The sequence below is a fragment of the Callithrix jacchus genome, chromosome 13 (genome assembly GCF_049354715.1).
Source record: "Callithrix jacchus isolate 240 chromosome 13, calJac240_pri, whole genome shotgun sequence".
Taxonomy (NCBI): Eukaryota; Metazoa; Chordata; class Mammalia; order Primates; family Cebidae; genus Callithrix; species Callithrix jacchus.
In genome coordinates, this window is record NC_133514.1 from 122,331,560 (window position 1) to 122,357,862 (window position 26,303).

The following is a 26,303-nucleotide window of genomic DNA, read 5'->3' on the forward strand; positions in this document are numbered from 1 at the left end:
AGACCCTGTCTCTAAAAAACCCAAAAACTTAGCCAGTCATTGGTGGCGCATACCTGTAGTCCCAGCTACTTGGGAGGCAGAGGTGGGGTGATCCCTTGAGCCCAGGAGGTTGAGGCTGCGGTGAGCTATGATCCTGTGTCTAAGAGTAAGACCCTGTCTCTAACAGAAAAAAAAAAAAAAAAACCACCTCAAAAAACAAAGTAGAGAAAGGGTACATGTGAGTTGTTCCCAAAGCTCTCCTTTTCTGTGGCTCACTCATTTTAGATGAACTCAGCAGTTTCTTAGATTGTACACGTGCAAGTGCACAGTTGTCTCTGTGCGTAGACTCATCGGGCTGCTGACTATAGTTGTACACACTTTGTGCTTTACACAGAGCCAGTGGAGTGGGAAGTGGGAGCTGAAATCCAGCTCACTCTGTTCACATAGGTCAGGGCCCTGCTGTGGGGCTGGGTCTGCACAGAGGCAGAGGAAGGGACACTGAAAAACACAAGGCACCTTCATCTTGACCAGCCGGGTCCCAGAAGGTAGCACACACCCAGGGGTACCCTGCTTTTCTAATTCGCACAAAGGTGCCTGTGGCTGCCACAGTCAACTCCGGGGTTCCCTCTGTTCTGAACAATTATCTTACAAATGTCAATGCTGGTTATAGGGGGACCTAGATGAGAGAGTGGGAAGCTTCCTTGGGCCATCTTCCCCTTTAAACCCAGCTGAACAACCAGAGTCAAGGAATGAACCCTCATACTGCCACCAAGTCTGTGGTCTGCTTATACAGGAGAGGCTGGTAGAATAAACCTGCATGAGCTGTGACTTGCCTGCTAGGTAAGTCCTGGGGTCCAAGTTGCGTCTTTGGTTTGATGACTCCAGTGTCATGCACTTTCCTGAGTCTCTGAAAACAATCTTGACAAGTTCCCCAGGTCATATTGCTCATTCCTTCTGTGGTGGGAGGCACAGTCCTTTGAATGTCAGAGCCGCGGATGGTGGTTTTATACTGGATTCGTGGGATATCCATGCTGAAGCGTTTAGGGATGGTGTGCTGATGTTTGCTAACACAAACAAAATCAGTCAAGAGGCGAAAGTTTGAACAGACGTGATAAAGCAAGGAAGCAAATGTTACCTGGAAGAGCTAAGGGATGGTGTTCCTGAACCATTATTTCAACTTTTCAGTACATTCAACATTTTCATAGCAAAATGCAGGGGAAAACAATTCATTCAACATTTAAATTTTATTTTATTTACATTTATTAAAATTTATTATATTGATGACAATGTTGATGTTTATTTATTAAAGTAGGCATCAGGGGTACAATGATGAATGAGACATGGACCCTATTGGCGCTGCCCTAGAGAGACAAGCAGTGAGCAGATTAACAGCAAACAAGTTGGTGAGGGCAGCAGGAGACACACAGAATGTTCTGGGAATGTCAAAAAGTACCTACCACATTTTGGCGTGTGTGCGTGCGTGTGTGTGTGTGCAGGGAGCTCTTTCTGGGAGCGAGGCCAGCAAAGCTCAGCCTTGAATGGAAATGGAATGAAAATTAGCTTAGGGGGTGGGACAGGAATCCCATGAACAAACACCATGTGGTGTTTACAGGAGCAAAATGGGGCTGGGGACTGACTGGTCGGCTTTGGACAACTTGTGTGCCGAATCACCTGGCACTTGTTCACTTGATTCACTCTCTAAAAGGGCTGACTGGGGAAAGTACCTGAGGCACCAAGCTGGAGGTAAGGTGGGAGCTCGTGTAGGTGTTGCAGGCAGGGGACGACCTGCAGGCAGAGGTGGTGGGGCTGCACATGAGGGAACAGACCTGATGAATATTTGGGATGGAAAACTGGAAAACTGGAGATAGGGAACACATTGCTTGCTGTAGGAGAGGCGTTGAGGAGAGAACGATGGGCTTAGATTTGAATGTTCTGAATCTGAGTTGCCTGTGGGACTCTGAAGTGGAGCTGCCCTCTTTGGCAGCCAGAAAAATAAAACTGAAACGTAGGAAAGAGGTGGAGATATTGATTTGGAACTGAAAGAACAAGGTTTGAATCTGTGGTCGAAATTAACAGAGGAGAAAACGCAGAATAAAAATGAAAGGCGTGGGAGTTCCAGTAACCAGCACAGCGCCTGGCACAGAGGGAGCGAGTGGCGCCTATGTGCTGCACCGTGAATGAAAACGCCAGCGGGATCCCAGAGAACACGCATTCAAGGATGGGCTGAGGAAGAGGTGCAGGTGAAGGTTGGGAAACAGTTCGTGAGTATAGAGATTCAAGAGCACGTTTGGGCAATATGGGGGTGGGAGCGCGGGTTGCTGGGAAAATCTGTAGGAAAGGCGGATTGGTCTGTACTAACAAATGGAAAACACATCCAGAAAGATGAGGCCTAAAATCTGTTTTGGGCTCAACAATTAGGAGGGCCCTAATTAGGTGACCAAGGTGTTTCTGCAGAGTGGTGAGGGTAGGGGTGAGAGGGGGCAGGGGGCCGAGGAGGCAGACACAGGGACTGCTGTTTTGAGAAACATGATAAAATGAGAGGTCACTAGAGGATCAATGGGAGACTGCAAGGCTTTAACTAAATTTTTCATCCCACACATAATTTTGCAAGGAAGATAAATAGGGACATCATACCCATTTACCACTGTAACTCGTAATAAAATAAAATCATAACTCATAAGCAAACATAAAGGGTAAACTCTCCTTCAATTATGACGTGTATTCCTGTAGGAAAAAAGCAAATTGTGGTCAGGTTATATCGGCTCACCATTTAACACAATTTTAAAACGCATATGGACATTTATTTAGTGCCTATTATGTTTTTAGTCACTGAGCTAAACTGATCAGATGGCTCCCATTGAGAGGGAAAAGCTGAAATCATGGGCGAGTGGATGGTGACAAGGAGGCTCTGAAGAAGGCTGTGAGCCCAAGGCCCAGCCTGGGCACGGCCTCTGCCCCTCGGCGGCTGGAGTGGGCCTCAGGGCTGGAGGGTGGCTGCGGGTTTCAGGGGCTCAGCGCTCTGAAAGGAGAAGGAGACCTTGTGGCCTCGTGCTGAAAGGAGCAGGTGTCCTCCAGGGGGCTTCGCCAAGAAGGAAAGGCCTGGAACAGCCACCAAGGGCGCGGCTGGGTTAGGGTTAGGGTTGGGGTCAGGGGGAGGAACACTGGGGGAGGGTTAGGGTCAGGCTCAGGGTTAGTGCTCGGGGTGAGGTTCAGGGGCAGGGGCAGAATTAGGGTTAAGGTTAGAGGAACTGGGGGAGGCGCCTGCGCTGCCCTCGTGGCCGCTCCCACGTGCTCTGCGCCACGAGGTGTCTGCCAGAGGCCTTGGGACTCCAGGGACTAAGACCTAGAGCCATTGTGCAAGCCCTACGCCATGTTTCCACTCATTTTGAGGAATATACTACTGCTACACAGCTGATAACCTGTACAAAAGCGAACTTTTAGGTTAAGAGTTATACAAATGTATGCAATTAACCCTCTCCCCACACAACTTATAGTAGAGCTAACTAAAAATCAGAATTCTCAAGAAAAGGTATCATCACTTTCCCAAGGAATGATGAAGTCAGGAGACCCCAGCCAGTCGGTTCACCAGGATATGTCAATCATGGAACTCTTGTCCCAGTTCTGGTAGCCAAAGTTCTGTCCTCCAATGGCAAGGCAGCATTATCAAAGCTGGGCTCCCATTGGCTCTGAGATGTGGGCGGGGTCACCACTCCTGGAGCTGCCACTAGCTCCACCCCCATTTCATGCAAATAAAGTCAAAGCTGTGGTGAGTACATGTGATTGGTCACATGGTTGATGACACACTCTCTCCACCCCTTTAGTGACGTCATCGCCCACTCAAACTCTCACGAGAGTTTGCACAGATGTGGGGGGAACTGGCAGAACAGTTCCCTGGGCCAGAAGGGAGTCAGGGGGCCCAACAGGGGCCCCCCATTACCACTCCGGAGCCTCGAGTCCGGCTTTAGCCAGGGGCCCCCGAGGGGCCTGTGGGGAGTGCCAGGGGCCCCAAGCACACTCTGTTCCCATTGGCTGGCTGCGCCGACATGCAAATGAGGGCTAACGTCACTTCCTGAGGCCAATCGAGCGCCATTTTCTCTTTCTGGTTGCGCGGGAGGAGGGGACGAGTCGCGCCGGGGGTGGGCGCGCGCTGAGGCGGGGGTCCCGCCGCGCGGGGCGGAGGCGCGGGCGGGCACAGGCGGCCCCACGGGACGCGGCGGCGCCCGGTGGAAGACGCGGCATCGCTGCGAGAGGCGGCAGCGGAGACGCGGTGCTCCTCGGGCGCGGAGCGGTAGGTACGGCCCGGCTCGGCCCCGGCCCGCGCGGCGACGCCCCCTGCCCCAGTCCCGGCAGAGCCCCGCCCACGCCGGTACCCAGCCCACACCCACGCCCGCCGCCTGCCCTGGCGCTGCCCATGGCCGCCTAGGGAATCCCAGGACGTTCTCGGCGCGGGTTCGCGGCCCGAACGGTGCCCATCGTCCCCCGACGCACCCGCGGCCCGCCCCGCCCGCCGCCGGTCACGTGGGAGCGGGTGCCGCCCCGGGAGGGCGGAGAAGCGGACGCGGACCAAAGTGGAGAGGAGGAATAGGGGAAAGATGGGGCCGGGGACCGAGGGAGGGAAGGGGGTTGGTGAAGGGAGCGAGGAGTAGAGGGAGACGGGACAGGGATGGAGAAGGAGAGAGGGGGCGAGGAGCTGGGGCCACCCCAGTGAGAACCCCAGAAACGCCCTGGCCGCCCGCCGCAGCCCCGAGCCCAGGTTCTCCTGGAAGCTTTTCCCTGGAGCAGCGTTGAGCGACGGCAAATGTAGGGCAGGAGCTGACGGTGACACCTAAATCTGCCCAGGTTTTTTTTCCCCCGTAGAACGGTTTGAAGAACAGCTGATAACGGGGCCCTGTTTCTTCACCGTTGAGCTTTTGATGCGAGTATCAATAATTGATATGCAGATGTTGACTTTAAAATAACTTTTCATCTGCCGTGGCTGGTTGCGTTGAAATAGATTCCGTTTACAAAATTTCTACCGCATTCGGCTTTGGAATGTTAAACATCGTAACTGCCCTTTTCAGTATTTTACAGATTCAGAATGAGAATTAAATTTTTTGAAGTATTTTCTTTGAACAGAAGACTTGCCTGAGTACTTAAAACTTATTTTCATGGGTAATCACTGCCTCTTGGGATCTTGAGGAATCTGCTGGCTGTACGGGGTGGGGTGGGGGAGGAGAAACGGGTAAGCAGATAACTGACAATACAGATGGGCAAGTGCTGCAGCAGATACTCCTATATGCTCCTGGAGGACTGTGGGCATCTGGCACGCGCAGCGTTTATCAGAAAAGGGGGTTTGGAGTCTGAGTACGATTTGTGGGATTGAGCAGTCATTAGTGGGAGAGAGGACTACATGTAAAAAGGTAAGAGCTGTGTAAAGTACATGTTCAGCTATGGTTGGAAGTCGGTAATGTATGTGTAACTCATTTAGAGATGTTCCTGGAGAGTTGACCATGTATGGGTGTGTTTTAATATTTCAGTTAGAGTTAGGACTTCACTCAAGGCAGGATTGAGCCCGTGGTCCTTAAACATGAAAGTGACACATGTGTGTTAAGGAAGTACAGGAGTAGAGATGAGACAAGGTTGTCCTACCAGCCCTCTAGTTGAGGAGGAACAATGAGGGGTTAGGACATGTCTGAAAGAGTTGATCACTGTTTATGGGGGAAGATGGCAACTATGCTAAGATTTTTAGGTGAAGAGATTCTGGGGTTTGGGAAACACCTTTTTTATTTGAACCCAAGTTTGCAGTATGCTGTTGGTTAATATATTATTGTCCTTATAAGTTCACCAACAGTATATTGCAAACTTGGGTTCTGCCCTGCCCTTCACCCTCTGGCCATCCCAGACCTGTTAGGGCAATGTGTTTCATAGGTGGAAACAGGTACCTCCCAATGATTTGAACCCAGATCTTCTGAATGTATGATCCAAATATTCTGTATGTTTAAAGTTGCCTTTAAAAAAGCCCTGTATTCCAGTCGTTGGGACATTTCATTTAGTTTTTTGGAGTTAGTTAATAGCAAACTCAGTGCTTATGTGCTATTTTGCATGTATTAACTAATTTATCCTCATAGCTATGCTGTGAATTACGTCATACTTGCTCTGTTTCGTGGAAGAGCCAGCTGAGGCCTAGAGAAAGTGATTTGCTGAAGGTTACGTAGCTCCTAAATGATAGATCTGATGTAAACTCAAGGGACACAGCTCCAGAATCCTTTCTGGTGACCATCATTTTGTGCAATTTCACAGGAACTAAATAGTCCTGTGGCTTAAAAAGTATGATTTATTACTGTATTACCTGAATGACTTTTTTTTTTGAGACGGAGTCTCACTCTGTCACCTGGCTGGTGTGCAGTGGTACGATCTCAGCTCACTGCAACCTCTGCCTCCCGGGTTCAAGCCCTTCTGTCTCAGCCTCCCTAGTAGCTGGGACTACAGGCACATGCCACCATGCGTGGCTAATTTTTTTTGTAATATTGGTAGAGACAGGGTTTCACCATATTGGTCAGGCTGGTCTTGAACTCCTGACCTCAGGTGATCCACCTGTCTAAACCTCCCAAAGTGCTGGAATTACAAACATAACCCACCGTGCCTGGCCAACATTTTTTTTAGAGCGTATTTTTTTTCTATAATAGAAAAACCTTAAGAGAACATTATACTAAAAAAAAAAAAAAGAGAGAGAGAAATCCTTTATATACCCTTTTGGAAAATAATATTTTCTTGTGCATATCAGTGGGATTTTATGGTAGTTCCATGCCTACCACAAACTTTGGGAATTGAGATTTATTTTGAATTGAGATTGATAGTTTACCCTAGTGAGCCTGCTGTTTTCTAATGGTGAAAATACATTTTACTGAGCACTAAGAATCTATGGAGAACAGTGTATGTAGAGGATCTATAAACATGAAAACATTGAACTATTTCCTAGTTACTTCACCACTGGGCATTTTATATGGATCATGTATCTTAGGATTGATAAATTATGGTATAAGAATGGATCTAAGAATGAATAAAAGAATGGATAAATTATGGATAAAAGTCAGCATCCCTTCCCCAAAGTGATTGGCAACAGTTATGAAACTTCTGTAATTTACTTGCATTTTTTTAATCCTCTGGTGATTTCCCTAAAGCAGTTAGCAAACTGCTTAAAAAAAAAAAAATAAGGGAAACTCTCTCCACCCCCTTTTTTTTAAGTAAAAAGGTATTTGTGTGCTTTTGTTTAGGAGGACCGGAGGACCACAATAACAATGATGAAGGAATGAGAGCACTTTTATTTAAGAACAAAAAGTTCCTATTTTTCAAATTCAAGAAAAAAAAAAAAAGATCAGATTGACAGCCACTTAGACCTAATCCCAAGCCTTGAACAAGTAACCACAGAACACTGCCCAATCACTGAGAGCCTCATTTTAGTAACTCCTTTCTGAGATTCATGTACGTACAACCATGCTTATGTGAATCAGCCAGTCCCCGATCACTCTGCTTTAAAAGTCCACCATGGGGCCGGGCGCGGTGGCTCACGCCTATAATCCCAGCACTTTGGGAGGCCGAGGCAGGTGGATCGCGAGGTCAAGAGATCCCAACAAGGTGAAACCCCATCTCTACTAAAAATAGAAAAATTAGCTGGGCTTGGTGGTGTGCGCCTGTAATCCCAGCTACTCAGGAGGCTGAGGCAGGAGAATTGCTTGAACCCAGGAGGCGGAGGTTGCGGTGAGCCAAGATCGTGCCATTGCACTCCAGTCTGGGTAACAACAGCGAAATTCCATCTCCAAAAAACAAGGGGTCCACCATGTTTCTCAAAACCCTTTGATAAGATCAGCTCTTGCTGTGGGAGATGAGACTTTCTTGGAAGCAGTAAATTTAGCTTCCCTGTTTCAGAAAAATGTGGTGAGGGTCTCTACTTTAGACAATCCTGTTTGTCAGCCAGCTTTTGGAGAAGAACCCCAGAGGAAAGAGAGGATAGTGAAACTTTAAGGAAGAAATGAAATCAAGTCTGATAGACTCCGTGGAAAGCAGCTAACAAAATTTTTGTTGAGTTTTGCTCTGGCCAAAGAAGCTGGTCGGGCTAGAAAGTGACCTTGAGCTTAGTGTTTACAAGTGCATAATGAGGTTATGGCAGCTCTTCTATGGGAGTGTAAGCTTTTGAATCAGTGCATTTTATTGAAGAAAATTTTCAAACTATTTCCTGTGATTTTTATATCCTCCCAGTTCTGCAATGCTAATGATCCTTAAATCTCTCCTTTGGCTGAGACCAGGATACATTTTTCACATAGATAACTTTTAAAAGAAATGTAACCCTCCAAACAGCTTCTCAAAAGCTTGTTTGTGTGTTACCCATCAGAAATTGCTCGCTATTGTATGTTAACCCTTTCTGCCTCCCACTCCTTTCCCAGTTTCATTCCAGTCTACCTTTTTGGTTTTACTTTTGCTGAATAAATTCACGTTTCCTCGTTTACCTCAATCATCTTTGAATGCTCATTCACTCACCTTGTGTGTCTTGGGCACCAGCTTTCCATAACCATTCCCTCTGTTGAACCCCCAGTACTTTCTGCATATCTTATGGTTCTTATCCTGTTTTATGTTATATCTTTAGTTCATTTAATGAACATATGCTATGTACTGTGCTCTGTGATGGGACCCTCTGAAGCAAATATAACATGATGTCTGCCCTGGAGTAGTTCAACCCAGTATGAGAAATGGATATATAAGTAGATAATTGCTATATGGTGAGTAGTGCAGTGGAGTGGCATATGGTTATTGTGCCAAGTCCTAGGAGGGATCACTAAGCCTGTCCTTGGGTGGAGGATACACGAGAGGAGTGTAGAAGTAGAATTGTTTACTCAGAAATTGTCCTTGAAAATCATGAGAGGGCCAGGCATGGTGGCTCATGCCTGTGATCCCCGTACTTTGAGAGGCTGAGGGGAAGGATTGCTTGAGCCCAGGAGTTCAAGACCAGCCTGGGTAACATAGGGAGACCCTGCCTCTACAAAAAATAAAAACAATTAGCCAGGTGTGGTGGCACACACCTCTAGTCCAACCTACTCAGGAGGCTGAGGGAGGAGGATTGCTTAAGCCTGGGAGGTTGTTAAGCCTGGGAGGTTGAGGCTGCAGTGAGCTGTAATCAAGCCGTTACACTCCGGGCCTGGTGGATGGAGCAAGACCGTGTCTCAAAAAAAAAAAAAAAAAAAAAAGTCTTGAGAGCTACTGTTAAATTGCCCTGTAAATGTGTAAAAATTGTAATTTTTCTGCTTTTACTACCACCAGATGTTACTAATCTTAATAGCTGTTTTGATAGTAGAAAATTCACATTATTTTAAATGGCATTTCTTTATTAGTAAACTTGAATAACCAAATGTTTGCCACTTCAGTTTGACTAATACATATTTTAGTGTGTATAACCTACACTTTTAAATGTTTTTTGAAATAGTTTTAGATATATAGAAAAGTTACAAGTATATTATGAAGAATTTTTTTCCCTGAATCATTTAAGTTGCCACATTACCCTAAATACTGTTTCCTACAAACAAGAACATTCTCCTACATATCCATAACAAAATCATCAAACTCAGTATATCACTACATTCGAGTGGATTATATTGCTGTATACCAAACCACCCCAAACTTAGTGGAGTAAGACATTTTATTTAGAAAGCTCATTAGTTCTGTGGGTCAGTCTATTCAGACAGGGGAGGGAGATGGTTTGTTTCTGGTCCACAGTGTCTGGGGCCTCATCTGGGAAGACTTAAAGGCAGGGGGTGACTTGACAGCTAGGGGCTAGAATCCTCAAGAAGCATCTTCACTCCCATGCCGATGGTTGTTATGGACCATCTCCACATGGTGTCTCTGTGGGCTAGTGGGCACTTCCTACAAACGTGGTATCTGGATTCTAAGCATGATCATCCTGAGAGGTATGTGGCATTTTTATGATCTAGTCTTGGGATTCTCACGGCATTATTTTCTTCATACTTTATTGGTTAAATCAGCCACAAAGTTCTGCCCACAGGTCAAGAGGAGGGGGCATAGATGCCCTCACTTTCGGAAGGAGTTTAGGGCCATATTGTAACAGCATGTGGGTTGGAAGGAATTGTTGGGTGTTTGGAAAATTTATTTTGCGACGGGTTATATCTGTTCCTTGATATATGCCCAAATTGCCTCATATCTGGCCCATGGGAGCCCTTTCAAGCTGGTTACTTCTGTGCCTTGTTGGCATGCCTCATTGAGCGGCTGCTTTATATTCTGACATAGGATGTTCTAGGCTCATCTTGTCTTTACCATGCTCCAGCCATCTTCCCAAGGGACCCTAGTTATTTTTAAAAGGAAAGTAGTATTTGGGAATTAAGATTTGAGCCCTACTTGTGCCCACTGCTACTGGGTGTATAACTCTCAGTGGACAGAGCTATGAATGTATGTATGTATGTGGACACATACTCTCGAACTGTCTTTATTTTTATATCTGTGTTGAGAACAGTGAGTTCACTTCAGTAACCCCCAGTCTGGTCAAGCACTACAGGGTTTACTTTAATTGTATGCCTTTTTAGATACTGTTTTAAACAGCTTGTGATACAATTTACATACTATACAGTTCATCTATTTAAAGGGTACAGTGAATGGCCGTGAGCATTTTCACATCATATATACAGCACCACATTTGAGCTCAGAATGAAGAAGCCCTACTTCCATCACTTCCTAGCCTTGGCAGCCACTGTTGTGCTTCTTTTTTTTTGGGCGGGGAGTGGGACAGAGTTTCGCTCGTCACCCAGGCTGGAGTGCAGTGGTGTGACCTTGCCTTGCTGCAACCTCTGCCTCCTGGGTTCAAGTGCTTCTCCTGCCTCAGTCTGTGGAGTAGCTGGCATTACAGGCACCCAGCTAATTTTTTGTATTTTTAGTAGAGATGAGGTTTCACCATGTTGACCAGGCTGGCCTCGAACTCCTGACCTCAGGTGGTCCACCTGCCTTGGCCTCCCAGAGTGCTGGGATTGCAGGCATGAGCCACCATGCCCGGCTTACTGTTGTGCTTTCTATGGATTTGCCTCTTGTGGACACTTATATAAATAGAGTTATACAATATGTGGTCCTTGTGTCTGGCTTCTTTTACTTAGCATATTTCCAAGGTTTATTCATGTTGTAGCATGTATGTATTTCATTTCTTTTATGGTCAAATAATACTCCATTGTATGGATATCCAGTCGTCAGTTGAGAGGCATTTGGGTTGTTTACACATTTTGGTGATTGAATAGGGTTGTTATGAACATCCTTGTGTAAGTTTTTGTGTGGATGTATGCTTTTCATTTCTCTTGGGTGGAAGTGCTCGTTCATATGTTACCTATATTTTTAATCTTTTGTGGGACTGCCAGACTGTTGTCAAGACTGGCTCCACAGGTTTATATTCCCGTTAGGAATGTATGAGAGTTCCAATTTCTCCATGTCCTTGCCAATGTGTTTCCCTTTTTTTTTTTTTAAATGAGATATATCCTGGTGGACATAATATTTCTTTGTGGTTTTGATTTGCATTTCCCCAAATAGCTAATGATGTTGAGCATCTTTTTTGTTTTGTTTTATTGTGTTTTGAGATGGGGGTCTCACTCTGTTTCCCGGCTGGAATATGGTGGCCTGATCAGACTCACTGCAGCCTTGACCTCCTGGGCTCAGGTGATCCTCTCACCTCAGCCTCCTGGATGGCTGGGACTACAGGTGTGCACCAGGATGCCTTACTAATTTTTTTTTTTTTTTTGTTAGAGAGAGGGTTTCACCATGTTGCCCAGCCTGGTCTCCAACACCTGAGCTCAAACAGTCTGCCTGATCTGCCTGCCTCATCCTCCGAAGGTGCTGGAATTGCAGGCATGAGCCACTGTGCCCTGCCTGAGCATCTTTTCATGTACCTTAATGGACATTTTTCTTTGGAGAAATGTCTGTTCAGATCCTTTGCCCATCTGTGAACTGGGTTATCTGTTTTTTAATTATTGAGATACAAGAGTTCTTGATCTGTATTCTGCATTTAAGTTCTTATCAGAAATATGACTTGCAAATATTTTCTCCCATTTTGTTGGTTTTTTGCTTTTTTGATGGTGTCCTTTGAAGCACAAAAATTTTTAATTTTGAAAAATTCATCATACCTATTTTTTCTTACATTACTGGTGCTTTTTGGTGTCATATCTCGGAATTTCTTGCCAAATCCAAGGTCATGAATGTTTATGCTTATGTTTTCTTATAAGAGTTTTATAGTTTTAGGTCTTACATATAGGTGTGTGATCCACTGTGAGTTACTATTTGTGTGTGGTGTAAGGAAGAGGTCAACCTCATTCATTTGCATATGAATGTTCACTTGTTCTGCAACAATTTGTTGAAAGTTATACTCTCTTCCTAGAGTTTTACCAACCTTGTTAAAAAATACCTTTCTGTGTGTTATATATATCTACTTATTACAGCTTCATTCTCTTTCCTTTTAAGGAAAATTTCGAAAATGTTTCAAATTCCTGTGGAAAATCTTGACAACATCAGAAAGGTGCGAAAAAAGGTGAAAGGTATTCTTGTGGATATTGGGCTTGACAGCTGCAAGCAGTTACTGAAGGTAAGAGGAGATAAGTAGTCAGTTGAAATTTGGAGGTGAGATTTGAACTGGGGTTTTTTGAAGAGTGGGTAAGATTCCTGAAAATGGGAATTGCTATTATTATACTTCAGATGGCTTTGTGAATGCCTCCTTAGTACTTATTTATGCCTTTATGACATAAAGTGAGCTATTTAAACTCTTCAGGTTTTTAAGCTACTTTAAGGAAGGGATTTTTCTAGTCATTAGTTACTAAAAAATTGTTTTTGATGTTTGAGGGGAATGTATTGATTTATTTATTATTTTAGAAAAAGAAAACTAACTTCATTTCCCAGTATTAGAGTGATCAATAAATGGGCCTGATTGAGTTTTGTTTTTTTTTTAATCCTGATTTGTGTATTTGTATATATGGTCTCAGAAAAGTTAATTTTTCTAAAATTTTGTCTGTCCTTTTAACATTGAGAATATATAGTTGGCATATATAGTTTTTAAAAATGTTAAATGAGTTATTGTACATCATGCCTCTAAAATGTCAGCACTTTGGGAGGCCGAGGCGGGTGGATCACTTGAGGTCAGGAGTTGGAGACCAGCTTGGCCAACATGGTGAAACCCTATCTCTACTAAAAATACAAAAATTAGCCTGGTGCGGTGGCGGGTGCCGTAGTCCCAGCTACTCCGGAGGCTGAGGCACGAGAATCACTTGAACCTGGCAGGCACAGTTTGCAGTGAGCTGAGATGGCGCCACTGCACTCCAGCCTGGGTGACAGAGTGAGTCTCTATCTCAAAAAAAAAAACAAAAGCTCTTGTATATCCTTGTAGTCATTGGTAATGATATTTTTGTCTCATCTAATCATTTGTACCATTGTGTTCCCCTTCATTAATAAATCTAGTCTAGGACCAGGTATTGTATTTGGTTGTCAGGTCTCTTTAGTCTCTTTTGAATATCAATTCAATTTTTTAAAGTAGAATTCTGTTATGAAATGTGTTTTATTTTTAGGTAAAATCTCAGTAACAACAAAAGTTTCTCATCCTCGAGTCCTTCGTTTTTGACTTGTCTGGAACTGAGCGTTGCTCCTGAACGTTTGCTTCCTCAGCCTGGGAATGTGTTTACGCATCTGAACTTCTTCATGACTGTGTACTTTGTCTTTCCAACACTTTACGGACAGGGAGACACAGTACTTCACAAAGGGAAATTAAGGGATTTGAATGGCTTAAAGCAGTTAGAGTAACTTGAATTAATACAACTAATTATTTTGGGGAGAAATTTTTCATATTTGTAGTTAGGCCTATATATTATGAAATTTTTGAAAATTTAAGTAACATAGAAGTTTTTTTATAGAAAACTTAGAAAACAGACACAGAAACAAGAAAGTAAGACTCACATGTAAACCATTACCCTGAAATATGCAGAATTAATATTGTTATGTATCTACAGATTTAAAAAAATGGAATATATTCACATTTTTTTCCTTAAAAGGATCTGATCAAATTGTGTAAGATACCACACTAGCTGTTTTTTCTTTTTCACTGAACCTCCTAGTAAGAACCTTTTTCCATGTCAAGTGCATTTATTCTGAATCCACTACAGCAATTAGAGTTCTTTGTTTTCAAGCACCAGAAACCAGTCTGACCAATTTACACAAAAGGAGCTTTATTAGAAGCCTCTTGGGGGGCTTACAAATCCAAGCTGACAGGAGAACCAACATTGTAAAGAGAAGGAACCAAGGGAACAACCTGTCCATTGTCCTCACCACACCTTGCTCTGTACTTCAGATTTCGGGGTGGTATGTCACACTGCCTTCCCATGAGATTTCTACAGCACATGTGACTTCAATCTTAGCAAGAGTTAACACCTCCAATAGGAGGCTATTCTTGTCAATAGCCTGGCTGAGAAAAGAAAGCCTTAGGAAAGGTAGACTCTTCCAAGAACTTTATCTTCTTTTCTAAAGTATGTCTAAACCCTGCCTCACATAGAAACTCTTCAGGAGTTGTTTTTTATAAAAATTAACATCTGATTAGAAATTAAATTGGATCTGGGTTGGGCGAGGGATCCTTGTCAAGTTGCCTGCCATACATTGGTGCCATCAATGCAGGACAGGGATGGTTGCCACCTTGCTGCACACTGGGATGCTGCAGCAAGTGTATTCAACCACCTCCCCCACCACCCCTCAATCTGTGCCGGTCCCCTGCTTGGGGCTACAGTGGAATGTGGACCTTTTGACAACTTGGTACAGTCCCAGGTGGAAGATGTGAGTGGGAGAGTGATTATAGGGTTGGGGACCAGGAGGCCAGATGGGCTTTGGGGTGAGGGTAAGGCAGAGAGCAGTATCAGACCTGGCCCTGTAAAGGATAAAGGAGGCAGACCATGTGTGAGCTCTGAGGCTCCAAGCCCTTGGCGTATGCTCATGTCCCATCAGAGTTCACTTTTATAAAACACAGATTCAAAGATAAATTGTTAAGAATTCACGATGGTTACCACTGAGCATGAAATCCCTTGAGCGCAGGCTTTGTGCAGCTGTGCTAGCTGCATGCACATGGAGCTGGCCCTGACTGGTATATTATCTTTTTTTTGAGACAGGGTCTTGCTCTTTTACCCAGGCTGGAGGCCAGTGTTACAATCACGGCTCACTGTAGCCTCGATTTCCTGGGTTCAGATGATATTCCCAAGTCAGCTTTCTGAGTAGCTGGCACTACAGGTGCACATCACCACACCTTGCTAATTTTTTGTGTGTGTGTATTTTTTGCAGAGTTGAGGTTTTACCATGTTGCTCAGGCTGGGCTCAAGTGATTCACTTGCCTTGGCCTCCCAAAGTGCTGGGATTATATGTATGAGCCACTGCACCTGGATTACGACTGGTATTTTCTAAGACCTTCCCAGGATTTTTTTTTTAAATGTAATTATTTATTTAAGCTAACATGTTAAAATATCGTTTCAAGGTGTAATTAATATAAAATAAGCAATTAAATATTTTATCCTCTTTCTCTTCTAAGTATATTAAAAATTTTTTTTGCAAAGTATATAACAAAAGTTTCCAATTTTTAAGTGTACAATTCTGTAGCATTAATTATATTTACAATGTTTTACAACCATCACCGTTATCTACTTCCAAAATGTCTCATTAACCTCTAATAGACACTGTCATCTTTGGGCAGCAACTTCCTACCCACACTCCTCACCACCAGTCCCTGGTAACTTCTGATCTACCCTTCTGTTTCTTTGAATTTGCCTTTTGGAGATACTCGATAAAAGTAGGATCATACCATATTGGTCCTTTCGTGTTTAGTTTATCTGTCTAGCATAATGTTTATAAGGTGCATCCATGTCGTATGTATAAAAATGTTATTCCTTGTTATGAGTCAGTAATACTCCATTGTATGAATATACCACATTTGATCAGTTCATCTGCTGGTGGACATTGGGATTGATTCCACCTTTGGCTCTTGTGAATAATGCTGCAGCGAACACTGGGGCACAAATATGTTTGAGTCACTGTTTTCAGTGTGTATACCTAGGAGTGGAATTGTTGGGTCATATAATTATTCTGTTTAGTTTTTCAAAGAACTGCCAAACTCTTCACAGTGAAAGTGTACCAGTTTACATTCCTACCAGAAATGTACAAGAATCCAGTCTCTTCACGTCATTTCCAACACTTACTTTTTTTCTCCTTCCTCCCTTCCCTTTTTTCCTCCCTCCCTACTTCCTTTCCTCTGTCTTCCTTTTCTGTTTTCCCTCTTTCACTTGCCACCCTAATAGTGTGAAGGGGAATCCCATGGTGGTTTCGATTTGCCTTTCCCTAGACAAATGAGTTTGAGCATCTTTTCATGTGCTTATAAGCCAATTGTATATCTTCTTTGGAAAAATGCCTGTTAAGATTCTTTGCCTGTTTTTAATTGGGTTGTTTGTCTTTATGTTGTTGAAATACAGTAATTTCCTTATTCGGGATATTAAACTGTTATCACCTATATGATTTGCAGATATTTTCTTCTGTAGGTTGTCTTTTTACTTTCTTGATAACGTCTTTTGTTGCACAAAAGTTGTTAATTTTGATGAAGTCCAATTTATCTATTTTTTCTTTTGTTGTTGATGTTTTTTATGTCATATCTAAGAATCCATTGCCAAGTCCAAGGTCATGAATGTTTTCTCCTAAGAGGCTTATGGTGGTGGTTCTCATGTTAGGTTGCTGATCTGTTTTGAGTTAATTCTTGTATATTGTGTAAAATACGATCCCGGTTTCATTCTCTTATATGTAGATGGAAATTCAGTTGTTTCTTGAAGAGACTGTATTTTCCCTGTTGAATGGACTTGGCACCTTTATTGAAAATCAGTTGGTCCTGGATATATAGGTTTATTTCCTTACTCTCAGTTAGATTCCATTGATTTATATGTGTGTCCTTATACCAATCCTGTACTGTTTTTTTGTTTGTTTTGTCCTCCCCCCCTCCTTTTTTGAGACTGTGTCTCACTCCAGGCTGGAGTGCCGTAGCACGATGTCGGCTCACTGCAACCTCTGCCTCCTGGGTTCGAGTGATTCTCCTGCCTCTGCCTCCCATATGGCTGGAATTACAGGTGCCCACCACCACGCCTGGCTAATTTTTGGTTTTTTAGTAGAGACAGGGTTTTGCCATGTTGGCCAGGTTGATCTCAAACTCCTGACCTCCTGTGATCCACCTGCCTTGACCTCCTAAAGTGCTGGGATTGTGTGAACCTCCGTGCACAGCCCCAGTATTAAATCAACATACTGTTTTGATTTAAACAAATAGTCATTTTATAAGTTTTGAAATTAGGAAGTGTGAGTCTTCCAACTGTATTCTTTATGTCAGTATTGTTCTGTGTTTTTGGGGCCACGTGTAATTTCTTTCATATGAATATTAGGATAGACTTTTCCATTTCTGCAAAGAAGGCTGTTGGAACTTTGATACGGATTGGGTCGTATGTTACTTTGGGGATTTATTGGCATCTTAATAATACTGTCTTCCTATTTGCGAACATATTTATTCTGTTTCTTTAGGCCTTTAATTTCTTTCAACAATGCTTTGTAGTTTTCATTGTGTAAGTCTTTCACTTCCTTGGTTAAATTCATGTAATAAACTCATATGTATTTTGCTATAAGTAGAATTTTGTTCTTAATTTCCTCTTCAGAGTTTTCAGTGCAGATGTATAGAAACACAGTTGGTTTTTGTGTGTTGATCTTGTATCATGCAACTGTGCTGAATTTGTCAATAACTCTGGTAGCTTTCCTGTAGATTCTTTGGGATTTTCTATGTGTAGAGAATCATGCCTTCTGCAAATAAGGTTTTCCTTCTTTTTTCTTAGGCTGTCTTTTATTTCTCTTTCTTGTCTCATTGCTCTGTTTAGAACATCCAGTACAATAATATTATGTGGCAGCGATAAAAGTGAGGGTATTTTTGGTCTTTTACCGTTGAATATGGTGTTAATGGGTTTCTCAGAAATGCCTTTTATCATGTTGCGGAAATTTCCTTCAATTCCTAGTTTTCTGAGTGATTTTTTTTTTAATCATGAAAAGGTTAAATTTTATCATATCCCTTTTTTGTGCAAGTTATGATAACCATGTGATTTTTCTTCCCCCGCTTCATTCAAGTAATGTGGTGAATTACATTGATAAATTTGCTTATGGTTGAATCCCCCTTGCATTCCTGGGATGGGATGCACTCACTTGGTCATGGTGTATAATTGTTTTAATACACTGTTGAATTTGGTTTGCTGTGTCGTTTTGCTAGTGTGTTGTTAAGGATTTTTCATCTGTATTCATAAGGAATATCAATCTGTAATTTTCTTGTGATGTTTTTATTTGGCCCTGGTATCAAGGTAATGCTGGCTTTAAGAATGAGTTAGAGGCCGGGCGCGGTGGCTCAAGCCTGTGATCCTAGCACTTTGGGAGGCCGAGGCGGGTGGATTACGGGGTCAAGAGATCGAGACCATGCTGGTCAACGTGGTGAAACCCCGTCTTGACTAAAAATGCAAAAAATTAGCTGGGCATGGTGGCACGTGCCTATAATCCCAGCTACTTGGGAGGCTGTGGTGGGAGAATTGCCTGAAGCCAGGAGGTGGAGGTTGCGGTGAGCTGAGATCACACCATTGCACTCCGGCCTGGGTAACAAGAGCGAGGCTCCGTCTCAAAAAAAAAAGAATGAGTTAGAAATGGTTTCCTCCTCTTCTATTTTTTTGTGAAGAATTTGAGAAAAATTGTTGTTGTTCTTTAAATGTTGTTTGTTTTTGGTGTTTTTTTTTTTTTTTGAGACAGAGTCTCGCTCTGTCACCCAAGCTAGAATGCAGTGACGTGATCTCGGCTCACTACAAACTCCACCTCTCGGGTTCAGGCGATTCTCCTGCTTCAGCCTGTGCTTCAGCCTCACAAGTAGTTGTGATTACAAGTGCCTGCCACCACACCTGGCTAATTTCACCATCTTGGCCAGGCTGGTCTTGAACTCCTGACCTCAAATGATCTGCCCACCTTGGCACCCTAAAGAGCTGGGGTTACAGGCGTGAGCCACCATACCCAGCCTTTAAATGTTTTTAGGATTCAACAGCGAAGCCACCTGGTCCTGGACTTTTCTTCGTTAGGAAGTTTTTGATGAATTCAATCCCTTGTTACAGAATTTTGAATTTTTTCCATTTCTTTATGAGTATGAATCAGTTGTAGGTAATTAGTGTTTTTCTAGGAATTTGTCCATTTCATCAAGTTAATTTTGTTCGTTCACATGCAGTTGTTCCTAGTAATCGCCCTCTCTCTTTTTTCTGAGATGAAAATAATCACTCTTTATGGTAGCTCTAGCCGCAGATTCTTTTAACTGTGTTTTTGACTGACTGGCTATAAACTGATGTGCCCACAACTCCCTCCTTGGATCTGATTAATTTGCCAGAGTGGCTCACCAAACTCAAAGCAATACTTACTTACATTTACTGGTTTATTACAAAGAAAGGGTATTATAAAGAATCTCAGTGAACATCAAAGAGATAGGTAGGGCAAGATATAGGGGAAGGGGCCAGAACTTCCAGGCCCTCCCCGGGTACTCCACTCTCCAGGAACCTCCATGAGTTCATTTATCCAGAAGCCTACCAAGCCTAGTCCTGTGGGTTTTTACGGAGGCTTCCTTACGGCATGATGGATTAAATCATCTTAACCCTCAGCGCTGCTCCTTTTCTTGGAAGCTGAAAGTCCCACCCTCTAAACTTGCTTTGGTGATCAGCTCCCATGCTTGAAGCTACCCAGGAGCTGCCAACCACTAGTCATCTCATTAGCACACAAAAAGACAAAAATTAACAATGTTAATTCTCGGTGTTTCAGGGTAATGATTTACACTTGAGTATTCTTGTTTCTGTGTCTATTTAATTTTTCTTTGAAAACTTCTATATTGCTTGAATTTTCAAAAATTTCATAACGTATGGGCCCAACTACAAATTAATCTCACTTAGGAGATTCCAAGGATTTTAGGAGTTGTATGTCAGGAAATAGGGATGGAGACCAAATGTATATTTTGGAATATCATACATGGCATATATTTTTCTATTTTTAAACCTTTAATCCATAATGACTTTATATTTAAAGTTTTAATAGAGAGCATATAACTGGTCTTGCTTTCTTACTCATCCTGTTAATCTATGCCTTTTGAGTATCTAGACCCAGGGGCTGGCAAACTATAGCCCATGGGCCAAGTTGGGCTTGCTCTCTGTTTTTGTAAATACGGTTCATTGGGGTGGGGTGCAATGGTAATCCCAGCACTTTGGGAGGCTGAAGTGGGAGGATTACTTGAGGCCAGGTGTTATAGACAAGCCTGGAAAACATAGCAAGACTCTGTCTTTAAAATAACAAATATTATAAATATCTAAAATAACAAATATTAGAATGAGCTATTCTAATTAGTTTAATATATTGTCTAAGGCTGCTTCTGTGCACAGTGTGGCAGGATTGAGGAATTGTGTAAGACACTCTGTAGGCAGCAAAGCCTGAACTGTTCACCAGCCTTTTACAGAGGAAGTTTGCCAGTCCCTATTATTTCATGTGGTCATTGATATGGTTGATTTTAAATCTGCAATCTTCGTGTTTGCTTTTTTCACTTGTCTCATCTGTTCTTTATTTTTCACTCTTTTTCTGTTTTCTTTTGGATTGAATTTTTTTTGTGATTCCATTTTATCTCCAGTATTGGCTTACTGACTATACATCTTTCTCTGACTTTCCTAATGTACTGTGCTTCATCTGAGTCTAAGAACCTTACAGCGTATGCTTTAATTTCTTCTTCCAGCCTTTGTTCTGTTGTTGTTAGACAGTTTCTTCTTGCACACGTTAGAAATCTTACAATATGTTGTTACTTTTATTTTAAACAGCAAAAAAGAAAAAACTGTTGATCTACATGTCGTTGATGATACTCTTCATCCCTTTGTGTAGATGTGTATTTCCATTTTGAGTCATTTCCTCTGTCTCCTGTAGGACTTCATACTTTGTATTGCTGATATGCTTAACTCACTATACTTTCTCTAAAAAGGTTGTCTCTTTCTCAAAGGAAGGGGAAGGTTTTTTTCTAGGTGGAATTCTAGTTTTTTTTCCCTTTTAATATTTTAAAGATTTCACTCTATTGTTTTCCGGCTGGCATTTTTTCAAACAATATGTTTTCTGTCATTTTTGTTCCTCTGTATTTTGAACACTTTGACTATAATGTGCCTTGGTTTGGTTTTCTTTGTGTTTCTTTTGCTTGGAGTCTGGTGAGCTTCTTGAATTTGTGGGTTTATAGTTTTCATCTGATACGGAAAATTTTGTGGCTTAATTTCTTCAACTAGTTTCGCTTCCCCTCCCTCCTTTGTCCCTGATACTCAATTGTGCACATACAATAGGTCCCCCATATCCTCAGTTTTACTTTCCACAGTCAACCATGGTTTGAAAATATTAAATGGAAAATTCCAGAAATGAGTAATGCTTATGTTTTTAAATTCTATGGCATTCTGAGTAGCGTCATGAAATATCGCACCACCGAGCTGTACCATTTACCTCACTTCATCGTGTCACATGAGGTGCCACACAGACATTGTGTCATCTCACATCACCCCAAGAAGGGTGAGCATAGTACAGTATGATATTTTGAGGCTGGATGTGGTGGCTTGTCTGTAATCCCAGCACTTTGGGAGGCCAAGACTGGTGGATCACGAGGTCAGGAGTTCGAGACCAGCCTAACCAAAATGGTGAAACCCTGTCTCTACTAAAAACACAAAAATTAGCTGGGCACAGTGGCTGGCGCCTATAATCCCAGCTCTTCAGGACGCTGAGGCAAGAGAATCGCTTGAACCCAGGAGACGGAGGTTGCAGAGAGCCGAGATTGTGCCACTGCACTCCAGCCTGGGCAACAGAGCGAGACTCCGATTAAAAAAAAAAAGATACTTGAGAGACCACATTCACATAACTGTTATTACTGAATATTGTTACAAGTGTTGTATTTTGTTGTTGTTAATATCTACCTATACCTAATTTATAGGTTGTATTTTATTGTAGGGATGTCTGTATAGGAAAAAGCGTAGTGTGTGTAGTGTTTGGCACTGTCCACAGTGTCAGGCATCCACTGGGGTCTTGGAACATGTCCTGTGCAGATAAGGGGGCCTCCTGTATATTAGGCTCCTTGATGTTGTCAGCGGCTCATTGATGCCATTGTTGGGGTTTTTTCAGGTTTTTCCCCATTCTCTCTTTCATTTTGGATATTTCTCCTGCTTCGTCTTCAGATTTACCAGTCTTCTTTGGCAGCATCTAATCTGCTCCTAATTCCATGCAACGTATTTTTCATGATAGATAGTGCATTTTTCATTCATTGAAGTTCAATTTACTCTCACTTTCTTCCACTTCTCGTTGCATTATATTTTCTGTAATTTCTTGTTCTCCTGGTTTTGGGCCTTATTTTTCTGCTGCTTCGTTTGACTGGCAGTTTTGTTTTTTGTTTTTTGATTGGCAGTTTTTGACAGCATGCTGGACATTGAGTTTTATGGGTGTTAGATTTTGTGGTTTCCTTTAAATATGTTTGGGCTTTGTTCTACAACATGTTTAAGACACTTGGAATTTTTAAGCATTGCTAGGGTGGGTCTGGACCGCCTGGGACTGTGAAGACAGACGTCGCTGTGAGGGCTTGACTCATGTCCCTGTATTAAGGGGTCATTCCCCTCTCCCGGTGGACTCTGGCATTTTGACAATTGTTTTACCTTCTCCTTCCACTAGTTCCCACTAGTGAACCAGTGGAAAAGTCCCACTGGTTTTCTCACATGAGAGCATCAGTGCTCTGAAAAAGTCTTCAGGAGACCTGTGTAAATTTATCACAAGGTCGGTGTTGTGCAATGCCCCTTTTTAATCGTAGTTTATTTCTTTTGTCTATTTTTAAATGGTGAATTCTTGCTTTCTATCAGGTGACAGATAATGATTTCATAATTGCTGGGGCTCTTAATTCCAGCCAACTTTATTCATTTCTGCTGCTCTAGCAGCATCTTTTAATTGGGCTTAGAATCTTGTATGTGCTGGTTTTAAGATGTACTTAAAGTTCCCTTGTGTTTCCTAGCATTTATGCTTATTTTTCTTTGTTTCAAATATTTTTGCTCTTTGTTAGAACCAGAATAAAGGACATGTGTGTTGTATAGTTCATCTTTCCAGGTAGTTCATTTTGAAAATAACCTGATTTTCAGTAGAAATCTTTGTAATAACTTGGCTAGGCACGGTGGCTCATGCCTGTAATCCCAGCACTTTGGGAGGCCGAGGCAGGTGGATCATGAGGTCAGGAGATCAAGACTATCCTGGCCAACATGGTGAAACCCCATCTCCACTAAAAATAGAAAAATTAGCCAGAGGCAGGCATGGTGGCACCGCCTGTAGTCCCAGCTGTGCCGGAGGCTAAGGCAGGAGAATTGCTTGAACCCTGGAGGCGGAGGCTGTAGTGAGCCGAGATCAGGCCACTGCATTCCAGCCTGGAAGACAGAGCCAGACTTCATGTTAAAAAAAAAAAAAGTAATCTTTATAATAATTTCTTTTTCTTGTTAGTTCTGAACTGACTTGGTAAGCCACGTACTAGTGTAGAGTTGAAGGCAATTGTATTAACTATCTTTCTGTAGCTTAACTTTTTTTATGTTAAAAGTAATGATTGTTATAAAAACAGCACTATAAACCATGAATGTTAGAAAATGTAGTAACCATTTCTAATTAGAAAATGAGATTTAAAATGTCACATTTCTACCATTCAGAGGTTGCCACCATTAACAGTGTATTGTTTAGCCTTTTCTTTCTGTTTGTTTATTGTTCTTACCCTGAGATCGTATTGATTAGCTATTTTATCACTTGCTTTTTTCACTTTTCTCTGTCTTTTCATGTATTACATGTTCATCTTATTTAATACCCAGTCCATACTCAGATGTCTTTTACCCAGAACATTTTGTACATTTGGTTTGTATAAGTTAGGGTTCATTGTGGACCCTGGTTTGTGTAAGCTAGGGTTCGTTGTGGACCCTGGTTTGTGTAAGCTAGGGTTCGTTGTGGACCCTGGTTTGTGTAAGCTAGGGTACGTTGTGGACCCTGGTTTGTGTAAGCTAGGGTTCGTTGTGGACCCTGGTTTGTGTAAGCTAGGGTTCGTTGTGGACCCTGGTTTGTGTAAGCTAGGGTTCGTTGTGGACCCTGGTTTGTGTAAGCTAGGGTTCGTTGTGGACCCTGGTTTGTGTAAGCTAGGGTTCGTTGTGGACCCTGGTTTGTGTAAGCTAGGGTACGTTGTGGACCCTGGTTTGTGTAAGCTAGGGTACGTTGTGGACCCTGGTTTGTGTAAGCTCTAGGGTTCGTTGTGGACCCTGGTTTGTGTAAGCTAGGGTACGTTGTGGACCCTGGTTTGTGTCAGCTAGGGTACGTTGTGGACCCTGGTTTGTGTCAGCTAGGGTTCGTTGTGGACCCTGGTTTGTGTCAGCTAGGGTTCGTTGTGGACCCTGGTTTGTGTAAGCTAGGGTACGTTGTGGACCCTGGTTTGTGTAAGCTAGGGTACGTTGTGGACCCTGGGTAGTGTAAGCTAGGGTACGTTGTGGACCCTGGTTTGTGTAAGCTAGGGTACGTTGTGGACCCTGGTTTGTGTAAGCTAGGGTTCGTTGTGGACCCTGGTTTGTGTAAGCTAGGGTTCGTTGTGGACCCTGGTTTGTGTAAGTTAGGGTTCATTGTGGACCCTGATGCATCTAGGGGTTCATTGTGGACCCTGGTGCATCTAGTGGTTGGGTTTGCAGTGCTTTCCCTTACTGTTGGCCAGACCAGCCTCTTGTCCTGCAGAGATGCTGCTCCTTCGAGATCGGTCTAGTACTTCTTTGTAGTGTTGTTTTAGCTTAGTTCCCTGTCCCCGAGCTTCTTTTAAATGAGATGTTCTACTGAAAGGCCCATTGATTCAAGTGAAACATTTTGGGTTGGATTATATAATAAGTGATGTTCTATGCTTCTTGTCACTGCAGGGACCCCAGTCATTTTGTTGCTTCAGTACGGTAGATGGCAGTCTGGTCTTCGTGTGCATTACATTCTTTTTGTGGACTAGAATGTAATGTGTTTAACACCCGTTGAGAATCCTGGTCCTAGGAGGTAGTTTTACTGGGGGCCTTGCTGTGAATGAGGTCTTTCTGAATCACTTGTGGATTGTTAGCAGACCTTCTTCTGTAAACTCTTGTACTCAGTAGTTGGGACTGTTTGGTTTCTCTGAGATGTAGTCCCTCTGGGAAAGGCAGGATAGTTTTATACTTGCTTTTGAGCTATCAGTCTTCAAAGCGAGTAGTTAGTTAACCTTTTCCTAGTGGTGATTCCTGAAATTCGTTTTTTTCTGAGTTTCTTGGCATTTCTGTGACTCTCCTGTGACTTCATGTGTTAGGGTTTCTATAGCCATTTGTCTTTTTGGTGCTCAAATGTTACAACATTCTGATGCTCCTGGTGCTTTCGTCATGACCCCTCCACGAAAGGGCCTGTGAGGATGGGCCCTATTTTGAGAATTTGTCTCATTTGTCTTTAAGCATTTGTACTTGTACTTTTCTGTAGGTTCTGAAATTGGCGTCATGAGCTAATTCTGAATGCACTGTCACCTCTCAGGTCTGTCCACAGCATGAGATAATGGATTTGATACCTCTTTATCTTCACTTCTTAATACAGTTTTAAGCAAGTCACCTGTGCTGCACAGGTAAAGCTTCTACATGCGTTGGGAAGTAGCTGAGAGCAAAACAGGAGTAGATTTTTACTTCTTTCAACTCAGAGAAAAAAAAGTAATCTTGGGCCACACGGACTTTAAAATTTTATCGAGAAGTGGAAAATGTTTTTCTTGTACACCTTCTCACTTAGTGTCTGATTTTCACTTTTTGAAACAGTTTTATTTAAAACCCTCTGCTGCCCTACACTTTATCAGCATTCTGCCCCAGGCCTTGTTGTTTCTCTCTCCTGTCCCCTCCCTGTCATATTAGCCACCCCTAGCCCCCCCCCAACCCCCACATCATGGTCAGGTCAGGCAGACACAGTTGGAACTCTCTGCTTTATACCACTTCACTGTCATTATTCATAGCACTTATCACCCATGAGAGACAGCAATTTCTTGTGAAAAAAAATTTTTTTTAAATATCTGTGTTTCTCAGTTGTGAAACTCTGTGAGGTTGGGATCCCATCTGGCTCAAGAGTCCAAAAGGAAATATTTGAGGGTTGAGTTAGTGATGATTACAAAAGGATGAGGTAGATTACTGTTCTATGGAGCTTGTAATAATTTTGTCTTAGGCCATTTT

The 26,303-nt window shown here is 42.7% G+C and overlaps 1 protein-coding gene across 7 annotated transcripts in view; it reads left to right on the forward strand.

The window, feature by feature from the left end:
- Positions 1–4,056: 4,056 nt before the first annotated feature.
- Positions 4,057–26,303, forward strand: part of ADNP2 (ADNP homeobox 2) — a 36,845-nt gene continuing 14,598 nt past the window's right edge. For 2 of the 7 annotated variants that reach the window (XM_035271427.3, XM_054244344.2), the window contains exons 1-2: positions 4,057–4,267; positions 12,454–12,574. In XM_035271427.3, the coding sequence (XP_035127318.1) occupies positions 12,467–12,574 (108 nt within the window). In that variant the 5' untranslated portion in view covers positions 4,057–4,267; positions 12,454–12,466. Of the gene's footprint in view, positions 4,272–4,525; positions 5,379–9,461; positions 9,915–12,453; positions 12,575–26,303 lie in introns of those variants that run through there. The other 5 variants (XM_008980033.4, XM_078348306.1, XM_035271428.3 and 2 more) reach the window with 4 other exon arrangements.